The sequence below is a fragment of the Trifolium pratense genome, linkage group LG6, assembly GCF_020283565.1.
Source record: "Trifolium pratense cultivar HEN17-A07 linkage group LG6, ARS_RC_1.1, whole genome shotgun sequence".
NCBI classification, from domain to species: Eukaryota; Viridiplantae; Streptophyta; class Magnoliopsida; order Fabales; family Fabaceae; genus Trifolium; species Trifolium pratense.
The window spans coordinates 28,873,551-28,896,053 of NC_060064.1; the positions used below are offsets into that span (position 1 = coordinate 28,873,551).

General features: G+C 33.0%; 3 protein-coding genes across 3 annotated transcripts; 1 reads left to right on the plus strand and 2 right to left on the minus strand.

Moving 5' to 3' along the window:
• The first annotated feature begins 2,980 nt into the window (after positions 1 to 2,980).
• On the plus strand, positions 2,981 to 4,507 carry LOC123892060. The gene is made up of 3 exons (XM_045941908.1): positions 2,981 to 2,996; positions 3,075 to 3,133; positions 3,668 to 4,507. Exons 1-3 carry the CDS (start codon positions 2,981 to 2,983, stop codon positions 4,505 to 4,507), a joined length of 915 nt encoding a protein of 304 aa, XP_045797864.1.
• Positions 4,508 to 4,817: 310 nt separating this feature from the next.
• On the minus strand, positions 4,818 to 6,689 carry LOC123893224 (alkane hydroxylase MAH1-like). The gene has a single exon (XM_045943161.1). It carries the CDS (start codon positions 6,575 to 6,577, stop codon positions 5,075 to 5,077), a length of 1,503 nt encoding a protein of 500 aa, XP_045799117.1. The 5' UTR covers positions 6,578 to 6,689; the 3' UTR covers positions 4,818 to 5,074.
• A 4,518-nt stretch (positions 6,690 to 11,207) lies between these two features.
• Positions 11,208 to 16,027, minus strand: LOC123890169 (cyclic nucleotide-gated ion channel 18). The gene is made up of 6 exons (XM_045939716.1): positions 15,478 to 16,027; positions 13,491 to 13,703; positions 12,911 to 13,224; positions 12,647 to 12,758; positions 12,257 to 12,493; positions 11,208 to 12,056 (listed from the first exon to the last, which is right to left on the minus strand). Exons 1-6 carry the CDS (start codon positions 15,952 to 15,954, stop codon positions 11,367 to 11,369), a joined length of 2,043 nt encoding a protein of 680 aa, XP_045795672.1. The 5' UTR covers positions 15,955 to 16,027; the 3' UTR covers positions 11,208 to 11,366.
• Between the last annotated feature and the right edge of the window lie 6,476 nt (positions 16,028 to 22,503).

Below are 22,503 nucleotides of genomic sequence, written 5' to 3' on the forward strand. Positions count from 1 at the left end.
TATTTTTATTGGTTGTTGGATAAATACCTCTAAATTATTAAAGAGTAGTCTAGAAAAAAACTTTTTTGCATAGTTTTCTAAAAAAAATTAAACGAAAAATCCGTAGTAATCATTCTAGTAGTGATTTGATCTTCTATATTTTACCTATTGTGAGACTTCTTTCTTAAATTAGTTATTGCCATTTTTTTTATATATAAACTATTGCCAAGCTGACATTTTAATATTTTATAATACTTTAGAAAAAAAAAATTGCAACCATGTACATCATAACTATAAACTTTTCAACCTCAAAAAAAAAAAATATATAAACTTTTCAATGTCATCTACGTACGATAAATAATTTTTCATCAGAAAACATAGTTATTGAACACAAAATTATTACTACCATATTGTCTTAGGATTATTGATGGGAATGAAGTTCTATCTTAGTTTGTTATATGCTAGGCATTATCTTATTTAGTTTCTTATGCTAATCTAGTAATAGGGAATTTAGTTTTCATATTATCTTATAATTTGTTATGCTAGAGTAATTATAGGGAAGTTGGTTTCTTATTTTGTGTATAAATATAGCTCTCTAGAAATTTTAAAATATATCAGGAAAAATCAAGAATTATTTAGTGAATAAACTTTGGAGTTTCACTGATTCGAAGAGTGCTATTTATGTTTGCGTATCAACAGGAGTTTGGCACTGACTCGAGGAGTGCTCTTTACCCTATCGTATCAATTATCTAGAAGTTGGTTTACTTTTTGTCCTATGCACTTTTGTGTGGACACACTTAGTTAAATTTATCTTCCCCGATTTTTGTATATATTTCTTTTCTTTTTTTTTTCTTTTTTCTAATATAATAAAAAGATATAGAAAAAGGATGGAAACAAATTAAGCATGATTTCCTCTGATGTTTAGATACTCATCGCCTTGTAAAAAACACACACAAAATGGATTATTCTCATCTAACTAAAAGTTGAACCACTAAACACATATCGTTAGTTGTCAACTAATTTAGAAAAAAGATAACAAATAACCTTATTATAAAACAAACATTAATATTCAAATTTAATACTAATTGATAACAAATTAGCAAGTGTACTAATTTATTATTAAGTAATAAAATTTATAAAGTTCGTATCCACAAGGATTGTTTCAATCTTGACAAAACAATTGTATCGTATTTAAGACGTAAATAAAAGGGGGGTTTTCTTTTGTTTGAAGTTTAATCATAAACTAGAAATAACTTAGGATTCAAAGTAATAAGAGAACAACAATTGATCATTTTGGTTCATCTAATTACTATTTCTCTTGGTAATTTCATGTATGATAACAAATTACTCAAATTAGTTTCATGATTAGATTAAATCACAATTTATTATGTCCAATGTCTTGGTAACATAATCTTCTCCCTTGATCATCGATTCTTAATGTCTTAGGTAATCTATGATCAATTGAGGAATTCAAACTTTAATCCGTTAAAATCTCAATTAACAATCCAAAATATCTTAAGTGAAAGTCAATTGATCAATTATTCCTAGACCGATGATTCATTCCTATCGTCATAGTAAAACAAATCATTGAAATCATCATATAAGTCGCTGATCAGTGCATTTTGGCACATATTTCATGGCTTTGTACTTTGACATATTGGAAGTTTTTCTAGCCTAATATTAACTTTTTACCATGTTTCTAAACTTTGGGTCATAATTGAGCTCTAATGTATTTCTTTGATTAATTTTCGGATTTAATTGCATGTTGATCCTTCTCAGTCCGCAGGTCATAACTTGAGCTACGAGTATCAGATTGAGATGTGAGAATATGCGTTGGAAAGATAGGAGAAAGAGCTACAACTTTCATGTTAAGGCCAGAACCCAGTTCGGAGCGCAAATCAGTCAAATATTTATGTTTATGTTCCAGACTTTATGAAATTAATGTAATTTCGGGTCAAACTTATGTTTTTTGACCCGTAGCTTTTTAAGCCCAATTTTTCTATGTAATATAAATAGCAAAACACAGCCTAGGTCCGAGGATTCTGTCTTCACGCAAAAAATAGAAAAGAGACCGCTTCTTGTCCGTCATGGAGTTATATTATCCAATAATTTAAATAATTTAGTCGCGAATTCATACAAAACATTAAGCATAAGGAATAATTAATAGAAACTAATTTCGTAATTCATTCATCATATCAAATGACAATCATATTGTTCAAGATCAAAAGTAATTGGAATTCCCTATGAGCAATCATAAGGATTTAGCTACTCATGATAAAATAAAGAAACAAAATGGAAAAGAAGAGAAAGAAAACCAAAGAATCCATTGGAACAGTGGCGACGTGATTAGCTTTCATTCATTCCTTGATTCCATTCCTTTTCCTTCCTCTGTTCCGTCCTAATTTTCCTGCGCAGCTACTTCTCTGCGTCCTTGGTTTTTGTTGGTATATAATATATGCAATGAAACTTGGTGCATTTCTTTCTTCACATGGACATGGGCTACTCAAGCATAAGGCCCAAGTTTTCTTCTTTTAATTGGGCCAGCTTGGTCAAGTCTTTACCACATTTAACAATAAATCTATTAAGTTGAACCAAGCAAATAAAAACTATACAAAATATTATTTTAATAGAGAAAAACACTTAATTGACTCAATAAACCATAAATTACAATTTATTTAAAATGACTTTAAATTAAACACTAAACTAATAAAATGATATTAAAACTTATTAAAAAGACTCTAAAAATAGCGATTGATGAGGATCTCATCACTAATCAAGATAAATATTGGCGAATCGTTTGAAAAATGTGTTGGGAAAATTGATCTCCTCTTGTCAATCAGCTTTTCTACCATATCGTCAGATTTTAGATGGGGTGTTGGTTCTTAATGAAGTCATCGATCTCGCCAAACGTAGGAAAGATAATTGTCCGTTGTTCAAAGTTGATTTCGAACGCGCTTACGATACAGTGAGCTAGGGTTTTCTGGATCGCATGATGTCTAAAATGGGTTTCTCGGAAGGTTAGTTAAAATGGATGCGAGCATGTATCTTCAAAAGTTCAATGTCCATATTGATTAACGTCAGTCTTACTGTCGCAGAAGGCTTCAGAAGTATGATGAAGAAAGCAGTTGATGTAGGCAGGTTCAGGGGCTTTAAGGTAAATGCCAATCTTCACTTCCAATTGTTACAATTCGAGGATGATGCCATTATAATGAGAGAATGCAGTTGGGAGAATTTTTGGACTATTAAGTCTATGCTTAGAGGTTTTGAACTGGTGTCCGGTTTAAAAATTAATTTTGTGAAGAGCAAACTCTACGGTATCAATGTGGGTGCAAGACTTCTTGAAGCTGGGGCCTCTTTTTTAGCTTGTAATACGACGACAATTCCCTTTAAATTTTTAGGAATACCGGTAGGAGCTAATCCGCGAAGGAGAGAGACTTGGAAACCTGTTGTGGAGGCTATGACTAAACATTTGAATTCTTGGCATAGCCGTCATTTGTCCTTCGGTGGTTGCATCACTCTGATCAATTCTGTCTTGGCTAGTATACCTCTTTATTTTTTCTCTTTTTTCAGGGCTCCTTGTTGTGTGCTAAAAAGTATCGAGAAAATTTAGCGGAACTTTTTGTGGGGTTGTGGTGCAGAGGAGAGAAAGGTATGCTAGGTTAAATGGGATCTAATTTATTTACCTAAGGAGAAAGGTGGTTTAGGGGTAAAAAATCTCGAACTCTTTAATTTGGCTTTGCTTAGCAAGTGGAAGTGGCGTTTTTTGAATCACGATAATGCAATTTGGGCTGACTTGCTTCATTACCGTTATGGTCACCTACCTTCTCTATTGTTGAGTGGTCTTGATATTACGCTTAGTGCACACTCCTCTTTGTGGTGGCGTGATATTATTAGTCCCGGGCGCGGAATGAGTGATAGTTGGTTTAAATTCAATATTAGTTGTTGCGTTGGTAATGGTAATAACATTGGGTTTTGGCAATTTAAATGGTACGGAAATCAGGCTTTTTGTGATCTTTTTTCTGATTTGTATGCTAAAGAAGCGATCAAGAATGTTAAGGTTTCTGAACGTCTGCGAGGAAATGGTTTAGTGCCATTATGGAGGTGGAATTGGTCTGAATCGTTGAGTGTGAACGAAGCTCAGCAGCTTACTGAATTACAAGGTCTGTTCGATGGTTTTTCCCTTCCCAACAATAATCACGACCAGTGGCGCTTGATTCCGGATTCGAATGGATTGTTCACGGTTAAATCCTGTTACACGTATTTATTAGACCTGCAACAGGTAGAGCTTCAAGATGCTCATGTGCTCGAGGTCGTTCAACGCCTTTGGAAGTCGGACGTTCCTTTGAAAGTAAATGTTTTCGGTTGGAGGTTATTATTAAACAGATTACCAACTAGAGCAGCTCTTCATCCCCATGATATTTTGACTAATCATCATGAATTATCATGCGTCTTTTGTTTTCAACAAGCTGAGGACGAAAAACATCTTTTCTTTTCATGGGAGTATGGAACAAAGTTTTATCTTGGTTAGGGACATCGTTACAAATCGGAGTCGAAGGTAGAGATCATTTTCTTTTATTTGGTGATTTGTTCAAAATGAAAGACAAAGGTCGTGTCCGGTACTTGGTATGGTTGGCAACCGCTTGGAATATTTGGAATATTCGCAATAAAGTAATTTTTAAGGGTAATATTCCGGATGTTTCGTCGTTATTGGAGACAATCAAACTTCGTTCTTGGTTATGGTTCACTAGTCGGTATGGGCGTAGGACTTGTACTCCTTTTCTTTTTTGGTGTTTAAATCCTATGTCTTGTATTCTGAGCACTTAGATTAGTGCTCTTTGTTGTAAGGGTTTGAGTACCCCTTTGTACTCCTTATAATAAATTTTTGATTATAAAAAAAATTAAATCAAATAATTACTACAATCCAAACTAACACTCATAATATTACAATCCAAAGTAACACTCAAAATATAATGTATAATAAAAACAAACAAACAAAACAAAATATAGTGTACATGTAAGGATTCAAATTTAAATAAACATTATATATAACAATATTTGAACATAGTTCAATTATTTAATAAAATCTCCCTTATCATCAAATGCTTCTTTTTTTCACATTAATCTTCAAACCATATCTCATGTCTAGGACAACAGAAATACTTGGAATTATAGGATGATCTTCCACCACTTGAATTTGATAATTCAACAATATTGATGAAATTATCATTTTCATCTCAAAAAAGCTTATATCTTTACCCAAACAAGTCCTTGGTCCAGCATTAAAAGCAATGAACTTATAAGACGGTACTTGAATTATCCCTCCTTTCTTCGAAATCCACCTCTCTGGTTTAAATTCCAAGCAATCTTTTCCCCAAATCTTCTCCACTCTTCCCATTGAGTATAAAGAATAAACTATCATTGTATTTGATTTAATCTTATGTCCACTAGGAAGCACATCACATTTCAATGATGATTTATGCTCAATAGGAACTGGTGGATAAAGCCTTAAGACTTCACATAAAGTTGCATGTAAATAAATTAACTTGTTAAGTCCTTCCATTCCTAAATATTTCCAATTATCTTTTATTGATGGTAAATTTTCTTTAATCTCTTCAAGAATCTTAGCTTCAACAAAAGGGTGTGTTGACACCAACCAAAAAAACCAAGTAAGAGTAGAACTAATAGTGTCTCTTCCAGCTGCAAGTAGATTAATTGATGTGTCTCTAAGAAACTTATTTTCATCATCTATTGGATTTTTTCCATCTCCTATACTTTGTTTCAAAAGGATACTTAGCAAATCAAATTGTTGTTCTCCTTGCATTTGATCTTTTTTGGATTTTATTTTTGAATACACCATTTTATCAACAATTTTCACATTTTTTGAAAACTTTTTCTCTTCACCAATTTGAAGCCATTTTTGCAACTTCCATAAGAATTTAGGTGTTACATGTCTATAGAACAATGTGTTTTCTGCTTGAGTAAAGGCTTTCTCACATGCAATTTGAGGAAGATCAATAGAAAGACAAATTGGATCGAATCCTAAAACTATAGAACATATGTTGTCAAAGGTTAACCTTTGGAAAATATCTTGCAAATCCACTTGCAACCCTTTTTTACAAGCATGATCAAGAAACACAAGAAGAGAACTAAATATTTTTTTTTCAATGGTTTTGTGAAGAAATACCTGAAAATTTTCTTGCTTGAAAATTGAATGAAGTAGTGTTCTATTGTACTTCCACATGTGGAAATCAGACCTGAAAATTCCATCTCCAAGGACTTCAAAAATCTCTTCGAAATCTTTTCCTTTTCCGTAGTTTTCAAATTTCGTGCTTGTAATATGTTGCACATTCATGCAATCACTTGTGAAAACCATCTTCATGTTTGTTAACCATGGTCCTTCAAAAACGATAGTTCCTCCATTTTGTTGCAAAAGTGAGTTAATATAATCATAGAAGTTGGATACGTTGTGTATGAAACTAGGTAGCATTCCCATGATAGGCCATATTGTCATGGGTGTGTTTCTATTGAGTCTCCAATAATGAATTGCAATGAAAAGAATAACAGCCAAAATGATTTCTTCAATGCCAAACACATCCATTATTATTTTGTAGTAATTTGGTAGCTAGAGGAATATGATATTTTTCTCAATGATAGTAATTCTAGAGAAACATTTCCAATGAATTGTTTGGTTGTAACTATTAGAAAGCTAAGAAGCTATTTATAAAATTTTCTATTGTTTTTTTGATATATTTTTTTATGATCACAAGTTTTGTTTGGTAGACATTAAAATTAAATGGGTACACACCCACTTTGTGAAAAGAGAAAATTTAGCTGAAAGAAGAGAATTTAATATGAAATTTTCTGATGGAATCTTCGATAAACGATAGTGAAAATTTAGAACGTATTGCATGGTAACTGATTCTTCTAGAATTGGAGATCTGATGTAGGCATCTACAGTGAGGGTTGTTGTAGGCAAGCCATTGATGAGCAAACCCCGAAGAGGGGGGTGTACCGGCAATCACTCTCACAATCAAGTATGTATTCACCATGAGTAATAGATTAGGGTGTAGAATAGTACATACATTTGCCTAAACCATGAGTTAGGCTTTATATATAGTATCCAGATTACGATTTCGAGAACCTAGAATCTTCTGTGAGACAACTGTCCTCTTAGATAAGTTTTGCCAGATCATCTAAAACCCTAAATCTAACGGTCTAGAGTGGTCCTTCATCCTTGCTCATGTGCACCTTTAGGGTGTATCCATACCATGGTCTGCCTAGGAGCCTATGACTTACGCCATCCAGAGCGAGAATGAGTGTTGTCCTAATCTGCGACCGTATAAAAAAAAAGTTGCCTAATTATTATTTTTTTTTTTTTGGTACAAAGTGACTAATTATTTTCTTAATGAGAGTGATATGACATATGTTGTCAAAAATTTATTCATAAAATTAAGCCACTAGGTTTGATTTAGTGATGAGGAATTTGGGTAGTACGATATAGGTTCTGGGTTCGATTCACGGTTCATTGTAAACAAAAAAAGGAAAATTATTCATAAAATTAAATGATCAAATTCATTTTTCTGGAATTAGAAAAGGACACCAGAAAAGAAAAGGAAATGGATAATGTACCAAAAAAAGATAAAAGTTTCATGGATCGATCCTCCTAATTTATGCAACAAATAAATTCCAACTTGCATGTTTGGTTTTAGGTTTATCCTATAGTACTGCATATAAGTTTCGTCCGTTAGTTAAAACCTCAAATGAGTGAGAGTGTTTGGTTTTTTTTTTTAATTTAGTTTTTTTTTTTTTTGAAGGAAATTTTAATTTAGTTTTGTTCTTCTTCTCTAAATATGTCGAACCATATTTAATTTGTTTATAAAGAAAATATATATGTCGAACCATATGTAAGGTAGAGATATATTTTTATACACAACCATTTAATAATCAAAATATAACCATATTGCTAGAATTTCATCCAAACAAAAAAACTTAACCATCCAAACAAAACAAAAATTCATAAACATGCCTGACAACAAAAAAAAATTAAAAAAATTCATAAACATGTAGCTAAATGATCAAAATTTAAAAATCAAAACGCGTAACTTTTTTTTAAGCCGGACATCTTCGACGCATAATTGTATAGACTAATTTCTCGATTATTATGGATCCAAATAAACGGTAAACTCTCTCTCTAAGAGTTTCAATGTTATTGCATGCTCAAGTCTGAAATCGAACTCAAAACTTTTGTTAAGTTAGAAGAGATTCGTATTATCTCATCTAAGCGCACACTGTTATTCTGTTAATAGAGAGTACCTATTATTTTCTTAATGAGGGTGATATGACATGCATGTTGCCAAAAATTTATTCATAAAATTAAATGATCAGTGGATTCGCCGGATTTAGTAGTATTCTTTCATTTTCATGGAATTAGAAAAGGATATGGATCCTCCTAATTGATGCAACAAATAAATTACAACTTGCATGTTGTCCCGGGGGGCTGTTAATAACTTCCTAAATTTGTATATACAAATACTAATTACTACCACCAGACTCACTTATTATTGCCCGTATTATCATCGTTATATTATATTATATAAATAGTTAATAATCCAACACATTCAAGAGACCCTTTTGCATTGTTGGGCTAAGCTAGGGATAAAACAAAAGCGTTCACATGATTTCTGACATTAAAATTGAAATACTTGATTTAAAAATAATATTATTTATTCTCCCAAAAAAAAAAATTATTTATTAAAATTAAAGTCAGATTAATTAAAGATATTTTAATTAAAAAAATCTCAGTTTTAGTGGGGTGTATTCAATCAGGATTTCATTGGATTTTAAAAGACTTTTTTATGATGATAAAATCACGTGGTATTCAATTAGGATTTTAAAAGGCTTTAAAAAAGTCTAGTGGTATTCAATTAGGATTTTAAAAGACTTTAAAAAAGTCTAGTGGTATTCAATCAAGACTCTTTACATCTTACAAAAAGTCTTGTGGTATTCAAAAGTATTCTAATTTCGATGGATTGTTTAAAAAATATGATTTTAATGGATTTTGATGGACTTTTTAGTGAATTTTGAGCTACAAAAAGTCTTTCCTCATATCATAAGATTTTGATGGATTCTCATTTTTTTTATTTCTTTCACCTTTCCTCATGTTTCTATTTCATGTTTCCTGATTATCTCATGTTTTTTATAATCGCTAATATTTTCTCCCTACCTCTCTATTGTCGTCGGAACTCATCAGTTCAAAATATGTTCTTCTCTTACAACTTGCTATATTATCCATACAAATAATTATAAACCTCTAACATAATATTACCGAGTTTCTTCTCTTACAAGTGGAATGGATTATATATACTTTTCAATCAATTATAACTTGCGTTAGATCAAAAATTTCTTCAACGTATATCACTCACAAAAAACAATTTGCTATATTGTTCAATAATCATCACACATATACCACTCTCAAAATTCTTCAACATAATTTTTTTTTTGTTTTTGTACCAATTTAACGTGTAATTTTTTTCCCATCTGGTATGTTTTTATTTTTATTTTTTTGTTTTCTTGATTCATTGATTTTTATTTTGTTATATTGATTGTTATTATTAATATTGGATGTTATTTTAGGAAATCAATAACTTTGTTTCTTTTTTTAAAAAAAAATTACTAAATCATTTGAAATCATAAAAATCCATAAAGTACTCTAAAATCTAGAAAATCTGTGTAATCAATTCTTTAAAGTCTTGATTTGAAAATCGTGATTGTTGAAAATGTCATTTAAAATCCCACAAAGTCAATACAATCCCACAAAATCTTCAAGACTTTTTTTTGTTAAAATAGTCCTTTGAAATCCCAATTCAATACACCCTCCTTAGTAAATTGAAATTTACCAAAGATATTTTAAAATTGAGACTTTTTTAAAATATCCGACTTTTTTAAAATACCACGGCACCACCATCAACTGACCGATGACCTTCGTTCTAATCCACTGCAAGTATCGGTTCATGTTGGAACAAGACAAGTTAACAAATTGTAGAAGAACTTGGTATAGAAATAAAGTCCCACATTGGAACTTGTAGAAGAATTAGAATACGTGTGAATTTGAAAAAGTTCATGTTAAGTCCTACATTAGGTATGACACTCACTTTGGTAATGTTTATATATGATAAAGTCATTAATTGGGGTACGATCGAAGGGGTACCCAATTTTGTAAATAGGGAACACCGCACACCAAGTTGAATATTGCGGTGCCGTCGTCGTTTGGCTGATTTGGGTTTGGTTGTTTTATCCTGATGATTTCATGGTTGCTAGTGTACCTTGCACAAAATTAACCATTCAGAAACTATTATTGTTGATTTCAAAGCCCTCTCAACTCGTAATGTATGATTTTAAGATATTTTAAATTATGTAGTTTAATTTTGTTGACAATCATTAGTACAACTTAATTTTTTTTATCCCCGCAACTGCGATCAGGAGGAGGCTAAAACCACTTGATGCCAGAAATAACCCCGAACCAGATTAAATCCGTGGTGGAAACAAAAAAACAAAAAAAACTTAATTTTTTGCTATATATAATATGGTTTGTATTTTTTATTAATAAATTAATTTTTTTACAGCCCACCCCAATATTTGTGGCTAGCTCTCCCCCATTGCTCTAATGTGTTTGTTCCTCTGTATAACATTTAGTTATCATCTAAGCATATTCTTCATATACACCACAGAAGTTCGTTCTACACCATAGATCACAAGGTCAAAGATCCTCTAGGCACATATGTGCAAAATTGAACTCTGCAGTATTCCTCTCCTTTCAGCTTGCTTGAGGAGAAGAGTGAGACCTTCAGCACATATGTTCGTCCATATGTCTTATATGCTTTATGTATTATACTAAAAAGATAATTTTGTTATATTATCGGCGTAAAAGTTTTTTTTACTGTGTGATTTTAGATGTAGTTATGACATGATTTGACCAATACAATTAATTGTCCCTGTAAATCTACGAATTAAATTCATGGTTAAAAAAATATAATCATATACACCTAAGTTATAAAAGAACCAACATTTGAAAAACAAGTAACATGTGTGTGTTTTAAGAAGGCTTTTATTTTTATCTGGAAATAAAGTGAATTTGGGTGATATGAAGGTGTCCAACTTAACAATATATGCATTGTTAGTTGAGCTAGACATTACAGAAGGGGATTAGGCAATGAAAGAAATAGTCCAAGTGTGTTTGCATAAGTTGCAAAATGCGTGAAATTTAATCAAAATTCGTTAAGGCAAAGAATTAAGAATACTAATCTATTAATACAGTATAATTTACATCCAAATAATTCCTATTGAATTAGTGTTAAACTAATTTGAATTTCACTTTGTTTTTGTGTTCACTAAACACCACCATGAGAGAAATCAGGTTCATCAGGTTTAAACAACTGCGGCACAGGATCACTATCTTGAATCTTCCCTTTCTTTGTATTTGCAGCAAATCTTGAAGCCAAAACAGTAGCACCAAGATTTTTAACTTTTTTACCATTGCCTGATGATTCCTCAATCTCAGGATCCTCCATGAAGTAAATTCCCTCTTTAATTGCCAATTCCCTCGCGGCCTTCCTTTTCTGATGCTTTCTCCATGCTGCTTGTATGAAACAAGAACTCCATGTTCTCCATTGCTGTGAATAATACCTAAAAGCATGCTGAAGTTTCTTGCTGTGAAGCCTCTTGAACTGACTCGCCACGAATTTTAGATCCTCTGCTTGTAGCGCAAAAGCTTCTACTTCTGTAAGAGCTCTTACGGTACGAGTAGAGGAAGGTAAATTGAGGGTTGAGTTTGGTAATAAAGCCCATGTTAACAATTCTTCTCCACAAAAGTCTCCTGGCCTTAGTGTGATTGAATTGAAGAATCCATACCTTCCTCCATTGGTTGTAGAACTCTCTAATGTACCTCTAATGATAAACAGCATTTCATCTACTGGATCATCTTCTTGAAATATATATGTGCCTTGTGTACTCAATGATGATACAAGACGTTCACATATTGCATCAAGTAGTTGATCATCCATTTGTGAGAAAAATGGCACCTATATAATAATATGATAATATTTATAAACAAATTAACCAGGGGAATGTAATTTGTATTATTGGTATAAGTTCGATTTATGACCGGAACAATTTTTTTTCTTCAGATTTTATTTAGGTTACGACCAAACACCAAATTAAGTAGGGGTTCTTTACGAATGAACTGGAAGATTAAGACAAAAAACAAAGGATAGAGACATACACGTCGCACTAGAGAGAGACACAAGTGATGTTGAATTTCGCGGCGTAGATCCAAAGGTAAGGAAAGCAGTATGGACTCTTCATCTACTCCTCTTGTAGCTAGCCATTTATATTGAACGAAGCGACGGATACGCTCTTGCAAATCTGGAGGTAACTGTCGATGCCTCATCCACTCCTCTGTATCTCTTTTCCGAATCCTCCATTCGTCTAGTCTAACTGTCATCGATTGCAAGTATGTCTTCCACAAGGGAAATGTAGTAAAAATTAATTCATAATAATAGAGAAAATCAGTCTTGTATTATTACTTAGATAAGTGTGTGTGTTTGTGTGCGCGCGTGTGTACACTCGTAATGTGATGCAAAATTCTCATCCAGTATATATACTTAGTTACCTGCATATTTCCAATCAAAAGTGAAAAAAGAACTAATCCAGCAATGCATAAGACAATGCAGAAAAGTGTCTCTAAAAGGTATGTGGTGGTGTCCAGATTTTGCCCATAAGAACTGCCAAAATAAATGGCCATTAAGATAATGTAAATCATCACATTTAACAGATAGATTTAAAATTGAAAAATGAACAATCTACATAACAATATAATGTAGCTCTGCTGAAATAGAATAGAATAGAACAGAACAAAATGAAAATAAAATGGTACCTTAAATTTCTTAAACCCCACCAAAGACAATAGAAGTATCTTTCCTTAAAACTAGTAGTGACAACATCATTGAGGAAAGCATCTGCAAACATTCCAAACTTGTATTTGATGTTAATCTTACTCTTTGCATCACACTTCGTAACAACTCGTGTGATATTTAGCCAGTATTGTCTCTCAGGGAGTTCCAAACTATTACAATCAAGAAAACTTGGCAAGCAAGAAAGGGTATGCGATCGATTTTCATTATCGCATTGTGTTTTCCAGCAATTGTATTGTCTTCCAATTGATGATAGATACCAAGTTGCTCCTGTAACCTGTTCTAGTTTCAAGTTCCAAACATAAATTAATTACCAAAATATGATGACTAGTAGACAATCAAGGTTTTAAATTGCGGTTGCAGTTATGGTTACACAGTGAACCTTCATATTGCGGTAAAATGCGGGCAAATGCGACCGCAATTGCAGTTGGAATCCTGTTGCGGATACCTCAAAAACTTGCAACCACAATTACAATTGTTGACCGTAATTTTGAACCATGAAGAAAATTAAGTAAAATCTGTGCTAGGTTATAGTCACATTACATGGCTAGCTAGCATGTAGAGAACAAGATTGTATGCAGCACCGATCCAGGGAGTCTTGGCTATAACACCAGTTGTTTTTTGAATACGCTGGTTCAAAGGAAAGATGAGAAAGAGCCTAGGAACATACTGAATAAGAACAAGAAGTGCAAGAGTGTTGTTGGCATGATCACTTTTTGTGCCTCTACTCGCTGGAATCACTAACCAGACAACGATCTGCAATTGCAACAAACCCAACATATTGATCAATAATTTTTTTAACAAGGCTTTATTCAAAAGGAAGTCCTTTCATTAATTCTCAAAGGCCTCAGGCAAACTTAGGCCTAAGAGGAGATTTAGAAATAGTTTTCAAACAACAATAGACACACATTGATTAAAAATTGAATTTCACTTGCTCGGTCATTGCCCCCAAATGCAAAGAGAGATTCTCAATCAAGCAATACCAAAATAAGAATAATATAATTAACAGTAGCTAATTATATTTTAATCATATTCATTAACAACATTTATCTTAATTACTTATCAACTAGATTTAACATTTACTTACAAGACTTATCTTTCATTACAAAATTGACCTTTTGATAACAACTAACGTTTGTCATTTAAAAAAGCGACTAAACCATCTACCCTAAAAGCAAATGTAGCATCCTTCGACAAAACCTACTGCATACTTATTATGCTGCAGCAAATTCAGCATAACAACCACCTCATCAAGCCACCCTGCAACAAAAACTTGCAGACAACCAGCACAATACAAACTAAAAAACCCAACCACACAGAAAACTTGTTAAGCTCAGATTCCACCACCTCCCAATGTACCTCACTACCTAACAAGACCTAAGCAATCAAGTGGGCTTGCAAACCACTGAAATGGAATAACAAAAACCAATTTCTTTTAAATGCAACCAACTCTACGACATCAATTTTACATTGGCTTAAATGGTCTTTTGGTCCTTGTAAGTTGGCGTGTTTTTGTTTTTAGTCCCTGTATCTTTTTTTTTTAGCAATTCATCCCTGTATGTTAAAATCTTTTGGTATTAATCCCTAAAGCTAAAATCCGTAGGAAAATCCACAGGAAAAACATATTAACATAAACAGAATATAATTAACAATTCCTAGTTATATCATAATAATCATCATGAAAAACATCTATTTAATTACTTATAAACTAGACTTAACATTTTTTTATTGAGACTTATCCTTCATTATATTAAATTGACATTTTGTTATCATGTCAGATTATTACCTAACACCTAACAGATGCTAAGTTCTGTTATGCTCTTAATCGAAAAATCAGACAACATTAAAAGAAGCATAATACACTTAAGAGCACCTAATTATATCATAATCATCATGAAAACATATATTTAATCACTTATCAACTAGACTTAACAGTTGCTTACTAAAACTTATCCTTCATTGTTTAAAATTGACCTTTTGTTATTCTTAGAATACAAAATCGGCTTGTAATGTGAGGATTGCCTCTACTTACTATTCTTAGAATACAAAATTGGCTTGTAAAGTGAGGATTGTCTCTACTTATTATAAACTCATGTGCAGACCATCTGACATCCAATGTGGGACTCTCATGCCCAACACAATTTGGCTTGGTGTGTGGATATAAATGGTGAGTTACCTGATAGCGGAAACATGATAGCAGGCGTCCCAAAAGATCTTTGAGTAGACTCTAATATCATTTCAACCCTAAAAAACCGGCTTGTAAAATGAGAATTTCCTCTACCTATAAACCCATGTTCAGGCATCTCACATCCCATATGGGACTCTTAATAATATATAATCATTACCTAACAAATGTTACATTATGCTAACACCAGTATCCTAATTAATCATCTATCTCAAAATCAATTAATTAAATAATAAAATAACAACTAACATTAATGTGTCTATCATTTCAAAAGAAAAGAAAAAAAAAAAGAGAAAAACTAACCCATTTATTCTATCCTAAGAACAAAAGTGCAAGGGAACATGCCTGAGGCAATGGAACGGTAGCAGCAAGATCAATAAGAAAATCAGACTTCAAATACCGCAAAGCAATTTCCCAAGAATCCATAACAAGCTCACCGCGACCGACAATTCTGGAATTAGGAGCAACAAATGCAGTACGAAACTTCATAACCATATGAAGAAGATAAAAAAGATCCGCAAATGATCGAAGAACGGTGAGTAAGATGCTGATTTTGGGGTCTGCCGTTAAACAAGCGGGTCCTCCAACGGTTGGGAGGAAGAAGTAAAGAGGGTCTATGAACAATGCGAGGAGACTTGTGACAAGAAAGACTTTGTTCCAATACGCGACGAATTCGCTGTCTGGGTCCAGGATCTGGTACCGCCATAGTAAGATACGTGAAGCGTATTTCTCTTCGAGACTTGCGGCGGTGATTTTAGGTCTGGAGCGGAGTCGCCGGAATTGGGCGAATGTTGATGCCGGCGTGGATATTAATCTATACATCTTCCATGGCGGATTCCGGGGGGTAACGGATTCCGCGGCCGATTGAGAAAGGGAATGAAAAGATGAAGAAGAAGAAGAAGAATGAGAAGATGAAGAAAAAGGTTTTGAGGTTGTTGCAGAAAGAAGAACAAAGGGAATAATGGTGATGATGTGGTGTGAGCCATTTTTGAATGCTTGAGAATTTCGCGGGTATCTCAAGGGAATGCGCAAATGTAGGGGGATTTGATTTGGGAAGCGTAATAATACAAAAAATAATTAGTAAAAAACAATATACGGAGTATAAAACAATATTAATAATTGATTTTTTTTAAGAAATATTATTGAAAATTCACACAAATAAAGTTGAGTGATAGGGTTTCGATCCTCGTCTGACGTTCGACACTACCAATTTCGATATTTTTACCGGTTGAACTAGAATTTATGAACAATATTTAGAGTATTTTAAAATATATAGAAGTAAAAGTCCAAAAATAAAATTTCTCTCAATTTCTCTCACAATGTAAACACAATGAATCTATATAGATTTATGCATAAAATTTCTACTTCTCTTCTCTCCTATTTCTCTCTTTATTATTTCTCTCTTTTCTATTTCTCTCACATCCAAACATAAGATGTTAAAATAACAAGCGAATAAATCATATGTAAATACTTTTTTTCGCTTTTAATTACCATCAAAGATTTAGAAGGTTGGTTCATCGTGTGATTTCACCACTCACATTTGCCAAAGAAAAAATTCATATGTAAATAAGATTCATTGGAATAAAAATAATAGTAAATAAGATCCATTGGAATAAAAATAATAATTTGTATGATGTCAAGTTTGAGAGCCACGTCATCTTTTTTTTTTACCTGAGTCTTCACCTTTGTATATTGCACAATTTCAATTTGCACCATTGCGTTATCAAGAATAGATTTACCAAGTATGAAAGTTGATTAATTGTCCACAGTGCATTTGTTTAAGATATTTTCTAATTTATTTGCCAGAACTTTAGGTACTACTTTGTGCAAAATATTGCCCAAAACAACCTGTCAATCCTTCATTGAAACTTTAACATCACCTTTAACATCACCTTTCGAAACGGGCATCATGTTTCTTAGAAGGTTGTTAAAATCTCGTTTTAAATCGTAAATTTTAGCGATTTTATGTTTTTAAATATGACCTTCATGTTAAATCAGAGCTAAAATACATTTGAGGAAAATCGCAAGTTAAAACAAATTTACATGATTTAACTCTCTCTAAAATCGATAAATTTATTTAAACTCACACTTTTTTACCTAGTTAACAATTCAAAATCTCAATATATTTATTTTGTCAATCCAAAAGCTTAATTTTATCATTTTTTGGTACAAACTTAATTCAAAAGCTTAATTTTATCATTTGAACATAAGTCTCTTTTTTTTTTTTTTGACAAAAGAGCATTAATCTTTTTAAAAACACGTTGATGACAGTCAATTATATGATTTTTTAGTAGTAATTTAGGTAGTTTTAATAGCAGTTGAAGCTCAAAAGCAAGCAAATACCTAGAAAAGTGAAGTTACTTGGCCCAGAAGCAAGAAATTGAAAAAAGCAGCAAAAAGGGCAAAAATATAATAAACAGCGCGCACCATCGTACCCACGATGAGATCCGACGTGGCGCGATGAGAAGGCGGTTTAAATTGAAGAAAATCTGCAACAAATCTTTTTCATCGTACCTAGAGGTGGGAATAGGCTAGGCCGAGCTAGGCTTTGCCAAGCCTGAGCCTGGCCTGTCAAAAAATCAAAGGTCTGAGCCTGGCCTGTGGCCTATCATAGGCTTAAATTCTAGGCCTGAGCCTGACCTTTTGAAAGTCTGATGTGGCCTGTTAGCCTGTTTAAAAGCCTATTTCATATGAACATATTTAAATAAATAATTATATTTATTTTGAAATATACTTATGAACTAATAAAATAATGTTCCATTTGATATTTTAGAGAATTTGACTATATATATTTCAATTCTAGTTTATAATAATACATTTATATATGTTAAAAACTAATGTAGATTAATAAACTTAAATTACTTAAAAAGTTAATAGATTTATAATTTAATCAAAGTATAAATTTTAATATATAAATAATAATCGTAATAAAAATATTATTCATGTTAACTTAAATAGGCCGGCCTAGTAGGCCTCAAAGGCTTTTTTAATGGCATGCGGCCTGGCCTTTTTAGCTAAATAGGCTTATAAAAAAGCATTGGCCTGCTCTATTTAAAGAAATAGGCTGGCCTGGCCTGAGCCTATGTAGGCTAGGCCTTAAGGCCATGTAGGCCGGCCTGGCCTGTTCCCACCTCTAATCGTACCACGATGACTTGTCATTGTGGCACGATGAAAGGCGGTTGAAGAAAGCAGAAAATCTGGAGAAGATCTTCCATCGTACCACGATATGATCCATCGTGGCCATGATAGCATCGTGGGAACGATGGGTGCGATGGACGCGCAGAAAAGCCCAAAACCCAGTAGAAAAACTATAAATAGAGTCTTCCTCTTCCACTATTATTCATTCAGAAATATTCAGAGACATTGAATATTCACTCTAGAGTTAGGAGAACTCTAAGGATGAGGTAAGGAGGCTAAGGAACTCCAAGGTCGATAATGTTATTTTCTTTCTATCTTTGTAATTTATTTTTCCTAGGTTAGGTGGAGTCGATGAACTCCCTTACGAATGCTTGGTTTTGTATAATTTGGGTATAAATTCAATTGTTTCTACTTTCAAACTCTAATTTAATCGTCTGGTTTTATATTTATTTTAATACTTATCACATTAGAATAAATTCTAAGGAGCTAGTGGATATCACATAGGAAACGAAGCTAGTAAATTCAGTATCTGATGTCTTAGTATATGATTAGAACGAGCGATAATTTCTACCTGAGGCAGAGTTAGGATTAATTAGAGGCACACATAACAGCTTGTGACACATGGAGCTTAAAGGTAATGATACCAACGTTTTTAACAAAAAAGTGGAACCGGCGGCAAGGATATTTAAGCAAAGTAAAGGTAACCCTAACTAGGCTTTGAACAGTTTGTAATAGAAATAGGGAACAAGTGCTTCTGAACATATTTTTAATAGTCTAATTCATGATAGAGGGAAACAAGAGAATAACCACCAAGCAGGAGTAAGGGAGGGATCTGACCAGACTTAACCACCCCGCGTGGAAACACACGCACCATTTACTTTTACAATCATTTACTTTCCTGCAATTTATTTTTCTGCTCTTTAATTAATGTTATTTACTTTTACCCACACAACTATCTTCAAACACCAAAGTGAATGCAAACTATCTAAATTCCTAAACGAAACTAGTAATTTTGGCACAATCCCTGTGGAGAACGATAAACTTATCACTTTATTACTTGGTTGTGATTTTGTGCACTTGCAGAGCCACCGTCACACATATAAATCATATTAGTAATAAATACAATATGATATGTGTATTTAGAGTGACACTTAATTTTGTTTAATAATAGTACGTGTTAATAATTGGAGGGTTAACAATTTTTGACAATCGCGAGTATTTTAATAAGGTTCAATATTCGATCTATATTATAGATAGATCAAGTCCATCAATTATTCTAACGGTGAAAGTTTTGCTTATGGCAGCCTAGCAGGTATACTAATTAAAGAATAGATGAAAATATGTGAGAAATGAAACATATAAGTAATTATATTTTGATTAAATAATACTCCCTCCGGTCCTTTTTATAAGAAACACTTTGGAATTTTTATTTGGTCATTTTTATAAGAAACACTTTGACACAATTCCATTTGTACCCTTATTAAATACAATCAAATAATTCATTATAATGCTAGTGCATTAATTAGAGAAGTCTATTTCCCATGTTAGTCAAAGGTTAGTTTTGGAATATAACATAAAATGTTAGAATCATTAATGAGAAAATTTACCTTCCTTGGTCTGTGTGATTTTGTCAAAGTGTTTCTTATAATAAGGACCGGAGGGAGTACAATATTACAAATTTTTATGCAATTATTCAACTATAATAAGCTATTTAATAAATAATAGATACATAAATGTAATAGGAGTTTCGTAAGAATAAAATAAAAGGAGTTTTTTTATTATTAATCTTTTGGCCAGATATTTTGCATCATACAGGATTTGCTCAGGCTACTACAGTGGATACCTATTTGGGAGCTAGTATTGCACATGGGAGGACTACACGGGGAAAATTTCGTCATATTATTGATAAGATTCAAAACAAACTAAGTGGATGGAAACAACAATGTCTGAGTTTTGCTGGTAGACTCACTCTATCTAAATCTGTTCTCAGCTCCATCCCTTACTATCATATGCAATATGCTAGACTTCCTAAGACTCTGTGTGATGAGATGGAGAAAATACAAAGAAGCTTTTTATGGGGGGATACTGATCAACGTCGCAAGCCACATTTGATTAATTGGGAAGTTTGTTGCCTTCCAAAAAAGAATGGTGGTCTAGGCATCAAGAGCCCCCATCAAATGAACGAGGCATTCCTTATGAAAATGCTCTGGAACTTGATCACTAATCCTAATGATTTGTGGTGTAGAGTCCTCTATAGCAAGTATGGTAGGAATAAAGACCTCCGATTCAGCATAAATTCTCAACCTTATGATTCCCCTCTTTGGAAAGCCTTAACAGATATTTGGGATAAATTCCAAGAAAATATGGTTTGGCAATTAGGCGATGGCAATACAATCAACTTTTGGTTGGACAAGTGGATTCCAGATGGTACCTCGCTTATTAATTCTAGCAGCCAAACTATCATTGATACAACTCTAAATGTGCGTGATATTCTGAATCCGGAAGGGGACTGGAACCAAAGCTACTTGAATGAGAATTTGACAACTAGCATGACCTACCAGATTTTAGCCATTCCACCCCCTAATGAGTTGGATGGTCGAGATATGATAGGGTGGGGAGGAACGAACACGAAGCACTTCACGATTCAAAGTGCTTACAACATACAGCGTGGTCATATTCACTCTATAGAGGGGGAGTGGCAGGCCATCTGGGCTTGGAGAGGACCTCATAGAATACAAACTTTTATGTGGATGGCGGCGCATGAACGTATCCTTACAAATTACCGTAGGAGCAGATGGGGTATTGGTATTTCTCCTTTATGCAATATTTGTGGAGCAGCAGACGAGACAGTCATCCATGTGCTACGAGATTGCATTAGTGCAACACAGGTATGGCTTAGATTAGTGCCTTCTAATCAGAGTTCTAATTTTTTTTCTTTATCTTGCAGGGATTGGATATTCAAAATTATAACCAACAATTTCCATGGAACTCATGACCTAAATTGGACTTCGACTTTCATGGTAGCATGCTGGAACCTGTGGAACTGGAGAAACAAAGAAATTTTTGAAGAAGGTTTTCAACGTCCAACTGACCCTACCTATGTTATTCTCAAGATGGCTACAGAGACTGACAACTGTCGCCACAATATGTGGAGTGATAATCAACATGAAACTACGTTCATTGGATGGAGAAGCCCTAGGGAAGGGTGGGTGAAACTCAATTGTGATGGATCTCATAACGATAGACTGGGACTTGCTGGTTGTGGTGGTTTGTTGAGGAACTCAGATGGCACTTGGCTAAAGGGTTACTCACGAAAACTAGGAAATTGTGATGCTCTCCATGCGGAAATGTGGGGCATGTACCTGGGACTAGACCTTGCTCGTAGAGAGGGGATCATGCATCTTCATGTTGAAAGTGACTCTAAAGTCTTAATTGATATGGTGACAAAGAAAAGCAACTTTAAAGGAAACATACCCACTTTGGTCAGTCGTATCAGACAACTCTTGGATTTAAATTGGCAAGTTCATTTGTCACACATTAGGCGCGAAGGAAACAGAAGCGCCGATTGGCTTGCTAATTTCAGTTACTCTCTAAGTTCTTTTGATGTTCATTTTATCGAGTCTCCCCCTAGGGAGCTTCAGAGAATTCTTTTTCACGACATATCTGGGGCTTGCATGCCTAGGAATGTTCGTTTAACTATGTAGTTTCATTTCCTTTGGGCGTTAGCCCTCTACTATACCAAAAAAAAAAAAAAAAAAAAAAATAAAAGGAGTTAAAATTTACAATATAATCACTTTATATTTCAATAATATATAATATTCATTCTCACATGACATGCATGATTTAAAAAGTCATATTTAATACATGGAACAAAAAAAAGTGATATTATTCCTTAGAAGATATATTGTGGGCATATAACTATTGGTGCTATTTGTTGGAAAATTCAAGATTTTTCAACATGTATATTTTCAACCAACACCGATAATATTTGTTATTGAAATGCATGACTATAGTCATATTTTAATTCATGAGAATGAGAGAAAATCAATTGAATGTGAATTATTTAATATTTAAAATTGATTTTAGAATTTAAAATTAATAATATTTTAATTTTTAATATTTTTTAATTAATATTTTTAACACTTAAATTTCTATATTAAAATAAAATTATTATAATTGGTTTCAAAATAAAAATTATTAATTAATTTCAAATTAAGTTAAAAATTAAATAAG